At 45.7% G+C, this 17,500-nt stretch overlaps 2 protein-coding genes across 3 annotated transcripts in view; one reads left to right on the forward strand and one right to left on the reverse strand.

Moving 5' to 3' along the window:
• Positions 1-1,408: 1,408 nt before the first annotated feature.
• On the reverse strand, positions 1,409-13,722 carry fastkd2 (FAST kinase domains 2). Of its 2 annotated transcripts, XM_055164127.1 has the most exons (12): positions 13,548-13,722; positions 11,873-12,481; positions 10,253-10,356; positions 10,005-10,113; positions 9,677-9,800; positions 8,515-8,654; positions 6,011-6,171; positions 4,449-4,612; positions 3,475-3,741; positions 3,353-3,398; positions 2,466-2,580; positions 1,409-1,993 (listed from the first exon to the last, which is right to left on the reverse strand). In XM_055164127.1, exons 2-12 carry the CDS (start codon positions 12,458-12,460, stop codon positions 1,853-1,855), a joined length of 1,959 nt encoding a protein of 652 aa, XP_055020102.1. In that variant the 5' UTR covers positions 12,461-12,481; positions 13,548-13,722; the 3' UTR covers positions 1,409-1,852. The 2 variants fall into 2 exon arrangements, with proteins under 2 accessions (XP_055020102.1, XP_055020105.1); XM_055164130.1 differs by lacking the exons at positions 4,449-4,612; positions 6,011-6,171 and having other exon boundaries at positions 3,475-3,532.
• Positions 13,723-13,966: 244 nt separating this feature from the next.
• The window catches only part of mdh1b (malate dehydrogenase 1B, NAD (soluble)), an 11,924-nt gene continuing 8,390 nt past the window's right edge, over positions 13,967-17,500 (forward strand). Inside the window, 7 exon segments of the mRNA XM_055163851.1 lie at positions 13,967-14,001; positions 14,095-14,207; positions 15,220-15,411; positions 16,465-16,607; positions 16,735-16,885; positions 16,887-16,931; positions 17,186-17,350. Coding sequence (XP_055019826.1) covers positions 13,980-14,001; positions 14,095-14,207; positions 15,220-15,411; positions 16,465-16,607; positions 16,735-16,885; positions 16,887-16,931; positions 17,186-17,350 — 831 coding nt within the window. The 5' untranslated portion in view covers positions 13,967-13,979.

The following is a 17,500-nucleotide window of genomic DNA, read 5'->3' on the forward strand; positions in this document are numbered from 1 at the left end:
AACCCGGTCTGAACCCGGTCTAAACCTGGACTAAACCCGGTCTAAACCTGGTCTGAACCTGGTCTGAACCTGGTCTCAACCTGGTCTGAACCTGGTCTGAACCCGGTCTGAACCCGGTCTAAACCTGGTCTAAACCTGGTCTCAACCTGGTCTCAACCTGGTCTGAACCTGGTCTGAACCCGGTCTGAACCCGGTCTAAACCTGGACTAAACCCGGTCTAAACCTGGTCTGAACCTGGTCTCAACCCGGTCTGAACCCGGTCTAAACCCGGTCTGAACCCGGTCTAAACCCGGTCTGAACCCGGTCTAAACCCGGTCTAAACCCGGTCTGAACCCGGTCTAAACCTGGTCTGAACCTGGTCTAAACCTGGTCTAAACCTGGTCTGAACCTGGTCTGAACCCGGTCTAAACCCGGTCTGAACCCGGTCTAAACCCGGTCTAAACCCGGTCTGAACCTGGTCTGAACCTGGTCTAAACCTGGTCTGAACCTGGTCTGAACCTGGTCTAAACCCAGTCTGAACCCGGTCTAAACCCGGTCTAAACCCGGTCTGAACCTGGTCTAAACCTGGTCTAAACCTGGTCTGAACCTGGTCTGAACCTGGTCTGAACCTGGTCTGAATCTGGTCTAAACCTGGTCTAAACCTGGTCTAAACCCGGTCTAAATCTGGTCTAAACCTGGTCTAAACCTGGTCTAAACCTGGTCTAAACCTGGTCTCTAAACCTGGTCTGAACCTGGTCTGAACCTGGTCTAAACCTGGTCTCTAAACCCGGTCTAAACCTGGTCTGAACCTGGTCTCAACCCGGTCTGAACCCGGTCTAAACCCGGTCTGAACCCGGTCTAAACCCGGTCTGAACCCGGTCTGAACCCGGTCTAAACCCGGTCTAAACCCGGTCTGAACCTGGTCTAAACCTGGTCTGAACCTGGTCTAAACCTGGTCTGAACCTGGTCTGAACCCGGTCTAAACCCGGTCTGAACCCGGTCTAAACCCGGTCTAAACCTGGTCTGAACCTGGTCTAAACCTGGTCTGAACCTGGTCTAAACCTGGTCTAAACCTGGTCTGAACCTGGTCTGAACCTGGTCTAAACCCAGTCTGAACCCGGTCTAAACCCGGTCTAAACCCGGTCTGAACCTGGTCTAAACCTGGTCTAAACCTGGTCTAAACCTGGTCTGAACCTGGTCTGAACCTGGTCTGAACCTGGTCTGAATCTGGTCTAAACCTGGTCTAAACCTGGTCTAAACCCGGTCTAAATCTGGTCTAAACCTGGTCTAAACCTGGACTAAACCCGGTCTAAACCCGGTCTGAACCTGGTCTAAACCTGATCTGCTGTTGTGATGGTTTCTTTTCTCCTGCACCAGAATTTCACTTAAAAACTGAAACAGATTTAAACCCAAAACTTTCAGAAATGTATCCATTTAAATTTTTTTATTTTTATTTATTTTATTTTTTAATTTAACACTTTTCTGGAGTATTAAAGAGGAGTATTTATTTTTGTGGAGTATTTATTTCTGTCACACGTCACATATTTAAATCTCCATGTTCATTTTATTGTTTTGAAAATGTTTTATTTGCCCAAAACATCAAGTTTCACTTTTATTTTTGTCGCTCTGAGTCTCTCCTCTCTGTGCTGAGTCGCTCCCCCTTCAGAGCGTCGCACCTCCTGCGCGTCACATCAGGTCTGTGTCGTGTTTTTGTGTTTTTATGGAGGATTGTCCAGCGGGAGCCTGTGGGCGGAGCCTCGTACAGACTCGTACTGCAGTAACCGTACGGAGGGTTTGAATAGAGCCCAGGAGAGATCTCTAGATGGCTCAAACATGTATGACACAACAGTACGGAACCTCGTCTTTAATGTGGTCAGATTGTGTTTGTCGATTGTGTCGGTGATTTTCTCAACTCGAGTCTGAGCTGAGGTTCTTGTTCGTTGGGGAAGATGAGTTTTCTGAGGAACTGGACTCTGGCCTCGTCAGACAGAGACACAAACTTCTGCTCTGGAACCTGAGGCACAAACACAAGAACAGAAGAACCACACGTTTAAACCTCAATTCAACTTATATAAAATGTGAAGAGTCGATGAGACGAGCTGCACGACTCGTCCTGTTAGACCAGAGCTGCTCTGTGCTTCACACCTCAAACTCCCCACATCAAACTGAAAAACTCGTCTCTGTCACGACAAATAAACTGAAGTCACACGATTTTTACACCGTCGCTTCAGAAAGTGGAGTCGTTATTAACTTTTATTTACACGTTTCTGTTTGATTTACTGATGATTGACACACAGCTCCGTGTGCGCTTGTTTTTCTGTCATTCATGTTTTTTTTTATTGTTGTATGAATGTTAAAACTCTGTCACTGTTTCCTCCTGAACTTCTGTGACTTAAAAGTTTTTAATCTCACCTGGATTTTTCCCGGTTCAATAAAAGTTCAATAAAAGTTGAATAAAAGAGGTGAAGTGTTATTCCGTCTCTCACCAGCAGGGGCAGGTATCCCATGATGTTCAGGTGTCGGAGTTTCAGAGCGAGAGTTCCTCTGGGCCGACTCGTCCCGAAACAGAACACAGACGGAGGAACGCACAGCACCGCCCTCCTACCGCAGGGTCACGGGGTCACACAGGGTCACACAAGGTCACACAAGGTCACACAAGGTCACACAAGGTCACACAAGGTCACAGGGTCAAAGACAGATACAAAACAAGTAAGCACTACCAAGAAACCATAACAGGACTGAACCTGGTCTAAAACTGGTCTAAAGCAGGACTAAAATAGGGACTAAACATGGTGTAAATCTGGTCTAAACCTGAACCGAACCTGGTCTAAATGTGGTCTAAACCTGGACTGAGCCTGGATTGAAACTGGTCTAAAGCAAGACTAAAGCAGGTCTAGAGCAGGACTAAAACAGGACTAAACCTGGTCTAAACCTGGACTAAAGCAGGCTTAAACATGGTCTAAACCTGGTCTAAACCTGGTCTAAACCTGGTCTAAACCTGGACTAAAGCAGGCTTAAACACGGTCTAAACATGGTCTAAACCTAGACTGAGCCTGGACTAAAGCTGGACTAAAGCAGGTCTAAACCGTGTCTGTATTTAGAGTTTTCTGTTGATGACATAAGCAGAGAGATTCTGTAGCTTGACTGAAGTAAAACTGAAGTAAAACTGAAGTAAAACTGAAGTAAAACTGAAGAAAAACTGAAGTAAAACTGAAGTAAAACTGAAGTAAAACTGAAGTAAAACTGAAGAAAAACTGAAGTAAAACTGAAGTAAAACTGAAGTAAAACTGAAGTAAAACTGAAGTAAAACTCTGAGACGTGTGGACCTCAGGGACTCGGCCCAAACCAAAGAGGAAAAAGAGACAAATGTCACCTTTGCTCCTTCTCAGAGTCGCTCTCACGTTTGGTTAAAACTGCGTCTGAAATCAGAACAAATCCACGTTAGTTTAAAACTCAGAAAAAAGTGAATCTGTGACAGTTTTTTTTGTATTTTACCGATGTAATAATGTTCCTCGAGAAGCTCCCCGTCCTTCACGCTCCAGTCTGACCTGTGCTGCAGCAGAGAGCGGAGAGCAGACGAGAGGTGAGGTCTGGGGCTGAGCGGAGGAGGAGGAGAGGAGGAGGAGGAGGAGGAGGAGGAGGAGGAGGAGGAGGAGGAGGAGGAGGAGGAGGGGGGCAGAGAGACGTGGTCAGGCAGAGTGGGTCGGTCCAGACGCAGACACAGTTCCACCACGTTGAGCTGAGCCTGAACAGATCTGGACTCTGAGGAACAATTAAAACAGCACAAGTTCAACACTAGAACAATTCAGCCCAATAAACAAACATGTTTCCTCATCAGTTCTACTCGGAAAATGTCTCGGATCCTGCCAAGATTTTAAAACTTAAACCTGAAAACAAGATGAAAACCTGATTTTACAGACGCTTCTTTCTCATCCAGGTCGTTTAATTTAAGATAAACTTGTCCAGTAAAATAATTTTGCTGCATGGACACATTTCTACACTTTTAGGTCATTTTCTGATAGATTTAAGTGTTTATATATTTCAAATTTTGGCCAAGTTTTATTGCAGTGTAGCAGAAGCTCCGATTATGAACCAGAAATCTGATCATCGTCTGGTTTCTGGAGTGATCTGATTTCTCTGCGCAGGTTTGACCGAGATTAATACACAAAAAACAAACAAACGACGGGCATCTGACACACTGCAGAAAAACTCGGCCAAAATGTAAAATCTAAACACTTAAATCTATCAGAAAATGAGTTAAAAATAAAGAAATGACGTGTCCATGCAGCAAAATAATTTTACTGGACGAGTTTATCTTAAAATAATCGACTTCTGGACGAGAACGAAGCGTCTGTGCTCAGTGTTCACGTCCATCTACTTATTTCCAGCCCGTGAAGTTTGAGATAAACAGACATAAAACCAGTTTAAGTTGAGTGTGATAATAAATGAGGAGGTGTTTTAAATCTGACCGTGCGTCCGGAGCCGCTGCAGCGTCGAGTCCTGGAGCAGAGCGACGAGCAGAGACTGAGGGAAGTGACCCAGGAGACACAGACTGTGTTGAGCTCGAAGCAACTGCACCGGAGACATTCTCAGAACGTACAACTCCAACGCCCCCACCAGGCGCTCCACCAGACTGAAACAAAGACCAAGACCAGGACTAAGACCAAGACCAAGACCAAGACCAGGCGCTCCACAAGACTGAAACACAGACCAAGACCAGGACTAAGACCAAGACCAAGACCAAGACCAGGCGCTCCACAAGACTGAAACACAGACCAAGACCAGGACTAAGACCAAGACCAAGACCAAGACCAGGCGCTCCACAAGACTGAAACACAGACCAAGACCAGGACTCAAACACAGACCAGACTCAAACACAGACCAAGACCAAGACCAGACTCTCCACAAGACTGAAACAAAGACCAAGACCAGGACCAAACACAGACCAGACTCAAAGACACAGACCAAGACCAGGACTAAGACCAGGACCAGGACCAGACTGAAACACAGACCAAGACCAGGACTCAAACACAGACCAAGACAAGACCAAGACCAGACGCTCCACCAGACTGAAACACAGACCAGACTGAGACTAAGACCAAGACCAGACTGAAACAAGACCAAGACCAGGACTCAAACACAGACCAAGACCAAGACCAGACGCTCCACCAGACTGAAACACAGACCAAGACCAGGACTCAAACACAGACCAGACTCAAACACAGACCAAGACCAAGACCAGACGCTCCACCAGACTGAAACAAAGACCAAGACCAGGACTCAAACACAGACCAGACTCAAACACAGACCAAGACTGAAACACAGACCAAGATCAGGACTGAAACATGGTAAATGGTAAATGGTCACATTTTTCTATAGCGCTTTACAACAAGGAACCACACACACATTCACTCACCCATTCACACACACATTCACACACCAGTGCACACAGACACTGTGGGCAAGGTGGGTTAAGTGTCTTGCCCAAGGACACAACGGCAGCATTCATCTGTGGGAGCTGGAATCACACCAGCAACCTGTGGGTCAGTGGATCTGACGCTCAACCTGTGATGTTTATGTCGAGAGCTGGAATCAAACCACCAACCTTCAGATCAGTGGGCGAATGCTCCACCAACTGAACTACTGCCGCCCACCAGACATGAAACATGAACCAAGACCAGGACTGAACCAGAACCGAACCAGAGCACAGACCAAAAACCAAAGTAGATTACAGAAAAGAGAAGAGTCTAAACCCGGTCTAAACCCGGTCTAAACCCGGTCTAAACCCGGTCTAAACCCGGTCTAAACCCAGTCTAAACCCGGTCTAAACCGGTCTAAACCCAGTCTAAACCCGGTCTAAACCCGGTCTAAACCCGGTCTAAACCCGGTCTAAACCCGGTCTAGTCTAAACCCAGTCTAAACCCAGTCTAAACCCGGTCTAAACCCAGTCTAAACCCGGTCTAAACCCGGTCTAAACCCGGTCTAAACCCAGTCTAAACCCAGTTTAAACCCGGTCTAAACCCGGTCTTACCTGGGCTGGTGGTAGTTGAGGGAGGAGCAGACTCGCACCAAACACAGAAGATCTTTGAGGGTCAAAGCTCCAGGATCAGACTGAACTCTGTCTGAGAACGAATCCAACAGAGACGAGGGAAAAAACGACAGAGCGTCGAGCGAAGAGAGGAGGAGGAGGAACTGTGGAGACGAGAGAGAAGGAGAGAGAGAGAGAAGGAGAGGAGGAGATGAACCCAGCAGATCTACTGCTGCTGCTGCTGCACCAGTGAGTGTGTGTCTGACCTGTTGTTGTTCCAGTGAGTGTGTGTCTGACCTGTTGTTGTTCCAGTGAGTGTGTGTCTGACCTGTTGTTGTTCCAGTGAGTGTGTGTCTGACCTGTTGTTGTTCCAGTGAGTGTGTGTCTGACCTGTTGTTGTTCCAGTGAGTGTGTGTCTGACCTGTTGTTGTTCCAGTGAGTGTGTGTCTGACCTGTTGTTCCAGTGAGTGTGTCTGACCTGTTGTTGTTCCAGTGAGTGTGTGTCTGACCTGTTGTTGTTCCAGTGAGTGTGTGTGTCTGACCTGACCTGTTGTTGTTCCAGTGAGTGTGTGTGTCTGACCTGTTGTTGTTCCAGTGAGTGTGTGTCTGACCTGTTGTTGTTCCAGTGAGTGTGTGTCTGACCTGTTGTTGTTCCAGTGAGTGTGTGTCTGACCTGTGTGTTCAGTGAGTGTGTGTCTGACCTGTTGTTGTTCCAGTGAGTGTGTGTCTGACCTGTTGTTGTTCCAGTGAGTGTGTGTCTGACCTGTTGTTGTTCCAGTGAGTGTGTCTGACCTGTTGTTGTTCCAGTGAGTGTGTGTCTGACCTGTTGTTGTTCCAGTGAGTGTGTGTCTGACCTGTTGTTGTTCCAGTGAGTGTGTGTCTGACCTGTTGTGGTTCCAGTGAGTGTGTCTGACCTGTTGTTGTTCCAGTGAGTGTGTGTCTGACCTGTTGTTGTTCCAGTGAGTGTGTCTGACCTGTTGTTGTTCCAGTGAGTGTGTGTCTGACCTGTTGTTGTTCCAGTGAGTGTGTGTCTGACCTGTTTGTTGTTGAGTGTGTGTCTGACCTGTTGTTGTTCCAGTGAGTGTGTCTGACCTGTTGTTGTTCCAGTGAGTGTGTGTCTGACCTGTTGTTGTTCCAGTGAGTGTGTGTCTGACCTGTTGTTGTTCCAGTGAGTGTGTGTCTGACCTGTTGTTGTTCCAGTGAGTGTGTGTCTGACCTGTTGTTGTTCCAGTGAGTGTGTGTCTGACCTGTTGTTGTTCCAGTGAGTGTGTGTCTGACCTGTTGTTCCAGTGAGTGTGTGTCTGACCTGTTGTTGTTCCAGTGAGTGTGTGTCTGACCTGTTGTTGTTCCACCTGTTGTTGAGTGTGTGTCTGACCTGTTGTTGTTCCAGTGAGTGTGTGTCTGACCTGTTGTTGTTCAGTGAGTTGTGTCTGACCTGTTGTTGTTCCAGTGAGTGTGTGTCTGACCTGTTGTTGTTCCAGTGAGTGTGTGTCTGACCTGTTGTTGTTCCAGTGAGTGTGTGTCTGACCTGTTGTTGTTCCAGTTGAGTGAGTGTGTCTGACCTGTTGTTCCAGTGAGTGTGTGTCTGACCTGTTGTTGTTCCAGTGAGTGTGTGTCTGACCTGTTGTTGTTCCAGTGAGTGTGTGTGTCTGACCTGTTGTTGTTCCATGAGTGTGTGTGTCTGACCTGTTGTTCCAGTGAGTGTGTGTCTGACCTGTTGTTGTTCCAGTGAGTGTGTGTCTGACCTGTTGTTGTTCCAGTGAGTGTGTGTCCTGACCTGTTGTTGTTTCAGTGAGTGTGTGTCTGACCTGTTGTTGTTCCAGTGAGTGTGTGTCTGACCTGTTGTTGTTCCAGTGAGTGTGTGTCTGACCTGTTGTTGTTCCAGTGAGTGTGTGTCTGACCTGTTGTTGTTCCAGTGAGTGTGTGTTCTGACCTGTGTGTCCAGTGTGTGACCTGTTGTTGTTCCAGTGAGTGTGTGTCTTGTTGTTGTCTGTTCCAGTGAGTGTGTGTCTGACCTGTTGTTGTTCCAGTGAGTGTGTGTCTGACCTGTTGTTGTTCCAGTGAGTGTGTGTCTGACCTGTTGTTGTTCCAGTGAGTGTGTCTGACCTGTTGTTGTTCCAGTGGAGTGTGTGTCTGACCTGTTGTTGTTCCAGTGAGTGTGTGTCTGACCTGTTGTTGTTCCAGTGAGTGTGTGTCTGACCTGTTGTTGTTCCAGTGAGTGTGTGTCTGACCTGTTGTTGTTCCAGTGAGTGTGTGTCTGACCTGTTGTTGCTCCAGTGAGTGTGTGTCTGACCTGTTGTTGTTCCAGTGAGTGTGTGTCTGACCTGTTGTTGTTCCAGTGAGTGTGTGTCTGACCTGTTGTTGTTCCAGTGAGTGTGTGTCTGACCTGTTGTTGTTCCAGTGAGTGTGTCTGACCTGCTTGTTGTTCCAGTGAGTGTGTCTGACTTGTTGTTGCTCCAGTGAGTGTGTGTCTGACCTGTTGTTGCTCCAGTGAGTGTGTGTCTGACCTGCTTGTTGTTCCACACTTGGACCATGGTGGCGCTGTACTCGGACACGGCCTCCAGCAGCTGCACGTCTCTGAACCTGAGCTCCCTGCAGGACACCAGCACCGTCAGCAGACGATTAAACGGGACTCCAGACAGGTTTTCTGAAACAAAGACCAGGACTGAACCAGGACTGAACCAGGACTGAACCAGGACTGAACCAGGACTGAACCAGGACTGAACCAGGACTGAAGCACAGTCAAAAGCAGGGACTAAACCTGGTCTAAACCTGGTCTAAACCAAGTCTAGATCAGGTGTGGTTCAGGTGTGGTTCAGGTGTAGATCAGGTGTGGTTCAGGTGTGGTTCAGGTGTAGATCAGGTGTGGTTCAGGTGTGGTTCAGGTGTAGATCAGGTGTGGTTCAGGTGTAGATCAGGTGTGGTTCAGGTGTGTTCAGGTGTGTTCAGGTGTGGTTCAGGTGGTTCAGGTGTGGTTCAGTGTCAGTGTAGATCAGGTGTGGTTCAGGTGTGGTTCAGGTGTAGATCAGGTGTGGTTCAGGTGTAGATCAGGTGTGGTTCAGGTGTGGTTCAGGTGTGGTTCAGGTGTAGATCAGGTGTGGTTCAGGTGTGGTTCAGGTGTGGTTCAGGTGTGGTTCAGGTGTGGTTCAGGTGTAGATCAGGTGTTGGTTCAGGTGTGGTTCAGGTGTAGATCAGGTGTGGTTCAGGTGTGGTTCAGGTGTGGTTCAGGTGTGGATCAGGTGTGGTCAGGTGAGATCAGGTGTGGTCAGGTGTGGTTCAGGTGTGGTTCAGTGTGTCAGGTGTTCAGGTGTGGTTCAGGTGTCAGGTGTGATCAGGTGTGGTCAGGTGTGGTTCAGGTGTAGATCAGGTGTGGTTCAGGTGTGGTCAGGTGGTTCAGTTCAGTGTAGATCAGGTTGTGGTTCAGGTGGTCAGGTGTGGTTCAGGTGTAGATCAGGTGTGGTTCAGGTGTCAGGTGTGGTTCAGGTGTAGATCAGGTGTGGTTCAGGTGTGGTTCAGGTGTGGTTCAGGTGTAGATCAGGTGTGGTTCAGGTGTAGATCAGGTGTGGTTCAGGTGTGGTTCAGGTGTAGATCAGGTGTGGTTCAGGTGTGGTTCAGGTGTAGATCAGGTGTGGGTTCAGGTGTAGATCAGGTGTGGTTCAGGTGTGGTACCTGAGATCTTGTGGCTGCAGATGGAGAGCAGAGGTTTGGAGGTGAGGCCCATCGTGGCCATGGTGGAGACCATGTGCTGAGCGTTTGGGAGCGAGAACTGATGCGACAGAGACAGAGCCTTGGCCTGAACACACAAAACACACACTGAAGACTGACACACACAAACACACACATGAAGACGACACACACACTACACACACACTGACACACACACACACCTGACACACACACACACACACACACACACACACCTCACACACACATCAGATCTCCACATGAAGCGCTCTGAGTTCACACTAAATTAAAAAGTGAGGTCATGTTGTGTCACCTCCAGTTTGTGTTTGAGTTTGAGCGGAGCGTCTTTCCCCACGATCCTCATCATCGTCTGAAGATGAACCACGTTATTGATCCTGGGCAGACGCTCCTCCACCAGCAACCTGGAAGAAACCAACAAGTACACAAACTAAAGCACCAACAACCTGGGAAAAAGAACACGTACACCAAATCAAAAATGTGCGTATTTGTGTATATTCTGTGTGTGTATATATTGTGTGTGTATTTGTGTGTGTGTTGTACCTGATTCCGTGTTTCAGAGCTCTGACGTTGGCTCCTTCCTCCAGATTTTCCAAACACGCCGACAGGATGGACAGATTCTTGTCGTCTAATTCATTGATTCTCTCCTGAAAAACAACATGTTTAAAAATCACCAAACACAAAACGCACAAACTCACAAACACACAAAACACACATTATTACAGATGTAAACAGAGTTCTATTGACGCTCTGCTCTAAGTGTGTTTTTATGATCAATAAGGACTTTAAACAGGATGTAAGTTGACAGTGTGTGTTCTGTGGCGCCCTCTGGTGGTTTAAAAACAAAGTGCCTCCTGCAGAAGCACAGACACAGAACAGAACTCGATCATTCAGACACATGAACACATCTGTGACTCTGATCAACACATGAAAAAACCAACACCGACTCATTAAAGTAAACCTCAGCCTGTTGGACGATAAAAACGACAAACACATGACACATGACGAGGGGAAAGGTCGTAAAAATAAAAGTAAAATACTGTAGTTGTTTGAGTAAATCTTTACTGAGCTCTACCTGATCAGACAGAACAGACCTGTGTTCTGTTTCTCTGTGATTCTGTCATGAACAGAGACTCTGATTTGAGTCTCGTGCTCCTCACTCGAAACAAACCGCCTCAGCTCCAACACGAGACACAAACACCACACACACGTATCAGTCATGTGACTTTTCTTCAAGTCAAACACACAGAGACGCAGCTCCACAGACACTGAACTCCACACACATGGAACCAGGACATAACAACCAGGACTAAACCAGGACTAAACCAGGACTCAGGAAACCAGGACTAAACCAGGACTAAACCAGGACTAAAAACCAGGACTGAACCAGGACTGAACCAGGACTAAACCAGGACTAAACCAGGACTAAACCAGGACTAAACCAGGACTGAACCAGGACTGAACCAGGGACTAAACCAGGACTAAACCAGGACTAAACCAGGACTGAACCAGGACTAAACCAGGACTGAACCAGGACTAAACCAGGACTGAACCAGGACTAAACCAGGACTAAACCAGGACTGAACCAGACTAAACCAGGACTAAACCAGGACTAAACCAGGACTAAACCAGGACTGAACCAGGACTAAACCAGGACTAAACCAGGGAACCAGGACTGAACCAGGACTGGAAACCAGGACTGAACCAGGACTAAACCAGGACTAAACCAGGACTAAACCAGGACTGAACCAGGAAACCAGGACTAAACCAGGACTAAGGACTAAACCAGGACTAAACCAGGAAACCAGGACTGAACCAGGACTAAACCAGGACTAAACCAGGACTACTGAACCAGGGAACCAGGACTAAACCAGGACTAAACCAGGACTAAACCAGGACTGAACCAGGACTAAACCAGGACTAAACCAGGACTAAAACCAGGACTGAACCAGGACTGAACCAGGACTAAAACCAGGACTAAACCAGGACTAAACCAGGACTGAACCAGGACTAAACCAGGACTAAACCAGGACTAAACCAGGACTGAACCAGGACTAAACCAGGACTAAACCAGGACTAAACCAGGACTGAACCAGGACTGAACCAGGACTGAACCAGGACTAAACCAGGTGTTGACAGCAGGTGCAGTGGTCTGATCTTCACCTGAGCCGCTCGGAGGTAGGTCTGGATCACTCTGGTCTTGGGTCCGACCCCGAGGTTGACGAGCGAGAGGAGAGCGAAGACCAGGTGAGTGTCGGGCAGGTACGAGACTCCGCCCACGGCGCGCTGCAGTAAACGCTCCCACTCCGGGTGCTCCCACATGAGCCTGAGCTCCAGACGCCGCTGCTCCTCGGACATCTTCTTGGTGCTGTTCCAGATCTGGGACAGACAGTGGCTCAGCTGGAGGAACGTGGGAGGAACTCTGCAGCTCAGGTCCAGAACGTCAGAGGGAGACGTGCAGGAGGAGAGCTCCTCCATGAACGCAGCTCGAGCTTTGAGCACCGGCGTCCTCTCGGCGGATTTATCTGAGTCAGACTCTTTGGAAATGGTCCCAACATCTGAGAAACACCGAAAGCTCCAGTAAAACGAGCTCCTGGGAGTTAATAAAGTCTGACCCTGGACATGAGAGCGAGATGAAGATGAAGAGGAGGAGGAGGAGGAGGAGGCCACAGCAGCGACTGAAGCTCGTTTCTGTAAAACTCTGCAGACCTGAAGAGCTCTCCTCACCACGACACCTGCTCCTCCAGACATGCTGCTCCACGTCTCAACAAACTACAAAACAAACAGAACAACAGAAACAGAGATGAGTTTTACACAGTCTGGAATCAGAAGAGAAAAATCTGAATGTCTATTTATACTGAGGGCTGTGCAAAAAATATCTAAATAAACAATGATTTTTTTTAGTACAATTTATGGTATTTTGGTTTAAGGAGTTGAAATGACTTGAAGCTCAAAGCAGACGACTTGGACTTGACTTGGGACTTGACTTGGGACTTGGGACTTGACTCGGGACTTGACTCGGGACTTGACTCGGGACTTGACTCGGGACTTGACTGTATTTGACTTCGGACTTGACTCGGACTCGAGACTTGAAAAACGACGACTTGGTCCCACCCCTGACTTACTGTATCGAGGTTTGTATCGTATCGGCAACTTCTTCTTATTTACACCTTATAATAAGTTTGGAGTAACTTGTCATAGTGATGTAACGATATCCAAATCTCTGGATACGATATTTTCACAATATCCACCTCATGATACGATATTTATTACGATATTTTGTGGAGACAAACAAAACTGTGAATATGTCACTTTTTTCCTTTTAAAATAACGTGATTAGACTTTGGTTCTAGATTTTAACGCGCTTGTAACTGTTATTTCTTCATGTAATTTGCTCTGAAATTGCGCAAAGGATCATGGTCTATGTAGTTCATCTGTGTTTTTTTGTTTTTGTTTTGTTTTCTATTGCTGCACTAAAATTAGTTAAACGATACGATATCACGATATTTCGGAGTTGTTATAAAACAGGTTTCATGAGGGACAGAAGCCTGAAGAAAAAGAAGTAGATACGAGGAGGATTTTTATTTCATTTAGTAATTTTTTAAATCATTGTTTTTTTATTCTGACTTATTTTGTTCTTATTCGTTAAAAAGAAGAAAAAAATTCCTAAAATGATTATAAAATGTCCAATTAATTCTAGCTTATCAATAAACATATTTGATTTCATTAGTTTTATTGATTTATTTCATTTATTTGTTCACAGATTCTCAGATGTTTCCTCTCGTGTCTTTCCTGCTGCACTTTAGCCGATCCGAAGGTTATCACGATTAAAACTCACCTTTTCACAGCTCGGGTTACTTTGACAGTCCTGTTCCAGACACGTACTTAAACTCCATATTCAGGTGTATTAATTTTACTGACATAAAACCTTAAATAATAACAAATAAAGAGACAAATAATAGAAATAACACTACATTCCCTTAGCATCCCGTTAGCAACATGCGGCTACTGTGTGCACCGCTGTTACTGGTCCCCACATAACAGAGTATGGTTCCGCCTAACTTTTCTCAAACAAAACTGAACAAATAAACCTTATCAGTGAAGAAAATGAACATTAAACTACAGAAAATAAACATAAAAAAGCATCTGTACATTTTTTTATGACTAAAGAGTGATATTTTAGTGTTTTTTGTGTTTTTAAAGTGATTTTTCTTCAGATAACGGTAAAGTTCGTGTCCCGTTTCCTAGCAACCGTCCGACCCAAACCGTCATGGCCAGATTCGTGCTCGCGGGTAATTTTTCCCTTTATAAACTCTTTATTTCGCTTTAAATGTTTCGTAAATGTGTTGTTTGTGTGTGTTTAACCGTGGATTACCTCTGTGCAGGTAAAGCGGACTGTCCCAACTACGCCAAAGCCGAATATTTGGCGGATAAATGTCAGAAATGTCTCCCGGATTTCAGAGTCCGGAAAATACCGATTCTCCCCGAACTCTGGCAGGTCAAAACATTTCTTTAAAATTTGTTTTATTTATAATTTTGTCATCATAACAAAATAGACAGAGCTAAATATAAGACTAACACATATACAAAAAAAAAAAAAAAAAAAAAAGAAAGAAAAACACACAACAACAACAGTAAACAAACAATAAGTAAATAAAAGGAAGAGACAAAAAAAGAAGAAAAGCAGGGGCGTGGGTTGGCAGGTTGGGGGTTTCAGTGTTTGCATGTGTGTATTTACAGTTCAGGGCTGTTAAATCACATTTACATTTACATATTTTCTGTTCCCTTATATCTTTTGTTTGTTTGTTTGTTTGTTTTTGTCAATCCTAAAACGTTCTTACACATACATACAGTACATTATACAAACATTTACATACACATACATTTTGACATTGTCCAACAGTACACAGCAAAATGTTGTTTTTAGAATAAACTTTTGTCCAGTGACAGAATTGAATTTCTCCTTTGCTCTGGAACTGAACTGTGAATGTTTGAATTTATTTTATTTTATTATTATTATTTTTTTTAAACATTATAAAGTGCAGATGGAATTACATACATACATACATACATACATATATATACATATATATATATATATATATATATATATATATATACATACATACATACGTCTTTTTTTCTACAATATGGGGGTGGTTTGCAGTTTATCACACAAGAGAGCCCAAAACTAAACAACAGCAAAAAAAAAAAAAAAAAGTCATAAATTAAATAAAGCTATACTATACTTCTTATAGATACTGTAAGTTTTAATGGCTTTTTTGTTTTGGACCTGTTTTATTGTTTGAAAATATTGTTGGATTTCGATATTATACTGATGAATATTTGGTTTATTTTGAGCCCATTTGGTTTTGTGTATGTGACACTTTGAGTCTGGATGAGGAATCTGAGATGTTTGGGGATGGAGGAGCTGCTGAAAATAGAACAGGACGTCTGTTGTTTGAATTGATTTGTATTTTGATATTGTTGAACTTGCGTTTGTGTTTCAGGCCTGGTTGGAGGAGACGTGTCTCTCACACGGCTGGACTCACACAGTCTCTCCTGTGGTCCGTCCTCTGGTCCGTCCTCTGGTCCGTCCTCTGGTCCGTCCTCTGGTCTCTCCTGTGGTCTGGAGGGAGGTGGGTCCGGGCTGTCCGGGGCTGCTGCTGGGAGGACTGTCAGACTTCATGGAGCACTGCCAGGTCAACACTTAAACATGTTTAAAGTGTTAAACACAAATGTAGAGTCCAGACGTCCCTGTTCCCCAGGGACAGTCACAGTTTATGTCCCTGTGTCCCCTTGTCCCTGCAGATTTATACAAAACCACTGATTTGTTCCACAGTTTTATACAGGAAATGTCCCAGTGTCTCTGTGTTGGACCAATCTGATCCTGCAACAGTAAAGAGAAACATAAAAAACTGTCATTTGTTTTGGTAAAATACACAAAAGCTGCTTAAAAATCACCAAAACACAAATAAAATGTGGCTGTACTGACTCATGTTTGTCATGGATGATCTCTGCAGAACAAGTTTCTTTAATTACTCGTTTCTTCATTTTCTTATTATCGCCCACCACAAAGAGGCTCTTCCAGTTTTTTTACATTTTGAAAATCTGGTCACTTTGCACAAATGTCATGAAGTAAATATGTACAAAAGTGTCAACATGAAAAGTCTGAGTCCTGTGCACAACTCGGATTTAAAGATCCTGTCACTTGGGATACGTCCATGTGCATCAAATATCTTGGGTTGTTTTTTTAAAGAAACTGTATTTAGTTTGTTGAATGTTTCAGGATCATCGTCCTCCTCATCTGTCCTCAAACATTCAACAAACTAAACACACGTCACTGTTTTGTGCCAAGAAGTTAAAGTTCATGTTGTCTTTATCTTTTCCACAGTGTCACTAAAGCTCCTGCTGTTTCTGTGTCACTTCACTGTGATTGGTTAAATCCTCCTGTCACTCACAGCAGGACACACCAAGACGAGGAGAAATGTTCCACAGTGTGACATTAAACCTACTTCCCTCCATACAGACTCATCCAGCAGGTCAAGTTACAGGTCAGATCTGTGGAGAGGCAAACACACAGTAGGTCTGTTTAATGCCGCACTGTGGAATATTCCAGACAAAGAGAAACACAGAGCAGCAGGTCTGAGCTTTAAACAGAAACAAGATTTACACTGTCACAGAATCAGAATCACATGAGACCAGAGCTTCTGAGATGTTCTTCTTCTTGTTTTGTCGTGTTCATGTGGGTCCAGGCGTATTACAACATCACCGTGGAGATTCCCTCTGAGCTCAGCCTGAAGATCGCAGAGGAGAACATGGAGGCCATTTTGGATCAGAACCAAGAAGAACAAGAACGTCTCCAGAACATCAAACCCCTGAACGTGTGGATCTGCAGGTCTGAAGACCACGGGAGACCGGGTTTAGACCTGGTGTAGAGTCCTGGTTTAGTCCTGGTTTAGTCCTGGTTTAGTTCTGGTTTAATCCTGGTTTAGTCCTGGTTTAATTCCTGGTTTCTTCTTCAGCGCTCTGAGTCCAGTTGCTCCGTTCCTGATCTCAGAGCTGCTCCAGGATCCTGAAGTCCTCCCAAAGTCCTCTCTGATCTCCCTGCACCTGCTGCACCCGGACCAGGATCAAGGACTGAACCAGGACCAGATCTTGGACCAGCTGAAGGGCTCTGCAGATGGAGACTGAGGATCTGGCAGCTCCAAGACTCCACCAGGTTTGGAAATAAAAGTTCTTTATGGTCTCAAAAGTAGGACTGAACCAGGTCTAAACCAAAACTAAACCTGGAAGAGGATCAGGACCAAAACAGGACTGGACCAGGACCCAACCGAGTTCAGATACAGTGAGGTAGGACCAAATGTTGGACTGAATAATGACACATGTGACACAGAAACATCAGAACCAGATCCAGAACTTCTCCAGACCTTCATCTGTGAAACAGTTTAAAGTCCTGATGTTCTCCTGCTGCAGGTCTCCATCCACACGTCGCTGCTCGAGGCCTTCACAGACGCTCACCTGGTCCTGCTCCTCGACGACGACTGGAAGGGCTCCTGGACCACAACCTCCTGGACCAGGGTCCTGGACCAGGGTCTGGACCAGGGTCTGGACCAGGGTCTGGACCAGGCCTGGACCAGGGTCTGGACCAGGGTCTGGACCAGGGTCTGGACCAGGGTCTGGACCAGGACCAGGGTCTGGATCTGAACAAGGGTCTGGACCAGGGTCTGGACCAGGATCTGAACAAGGGTCTGGACCAGGATCTGACCAGGATCTAGACCAGGATCTGAA

Source organism: Boleophthalmus pectinirostris, unplaced genomic scaffold (assembly GCF_026225935.1).
Source record: "Boleophthalmus pectinirostris isolate CB_2022bp ecotype Guang Dong unplaced genomic scaffold, ASM2622593v1 HiC_scaffold_11, whole genome shotgun sequence".
Lineage (NCBI taxonomy): Eukaryota > Metazoa > Chordata > Actinopteri > Gobiiformes > Gobiidae > Boleophthalmus > Boleophthalmus pectinirostris.

Coding starts and splice junctions, on each gene's coding strand:
- fastkd2 (XM_055164127.1), bottom strand. CDS start 12,460: ATGTCTGGAGGAGCAGGTGTCGTGGTGAGGAGAGCTCTTCAGGTCTGC. Junction 9,801..10,004: donor AACTCAAACACAAACTGGAG/GTGACACAACAT, acceptor TTGTGTGTTCAG/GCCAAGGCTCTGTCTCTGTC. Junction 3,399..3,474: donor CGAGGAACATTATTACATCG/GTAAAATACAAA, acceptor TTCTGATTTCAG/ACGCAGTTTTAACCAAACGT.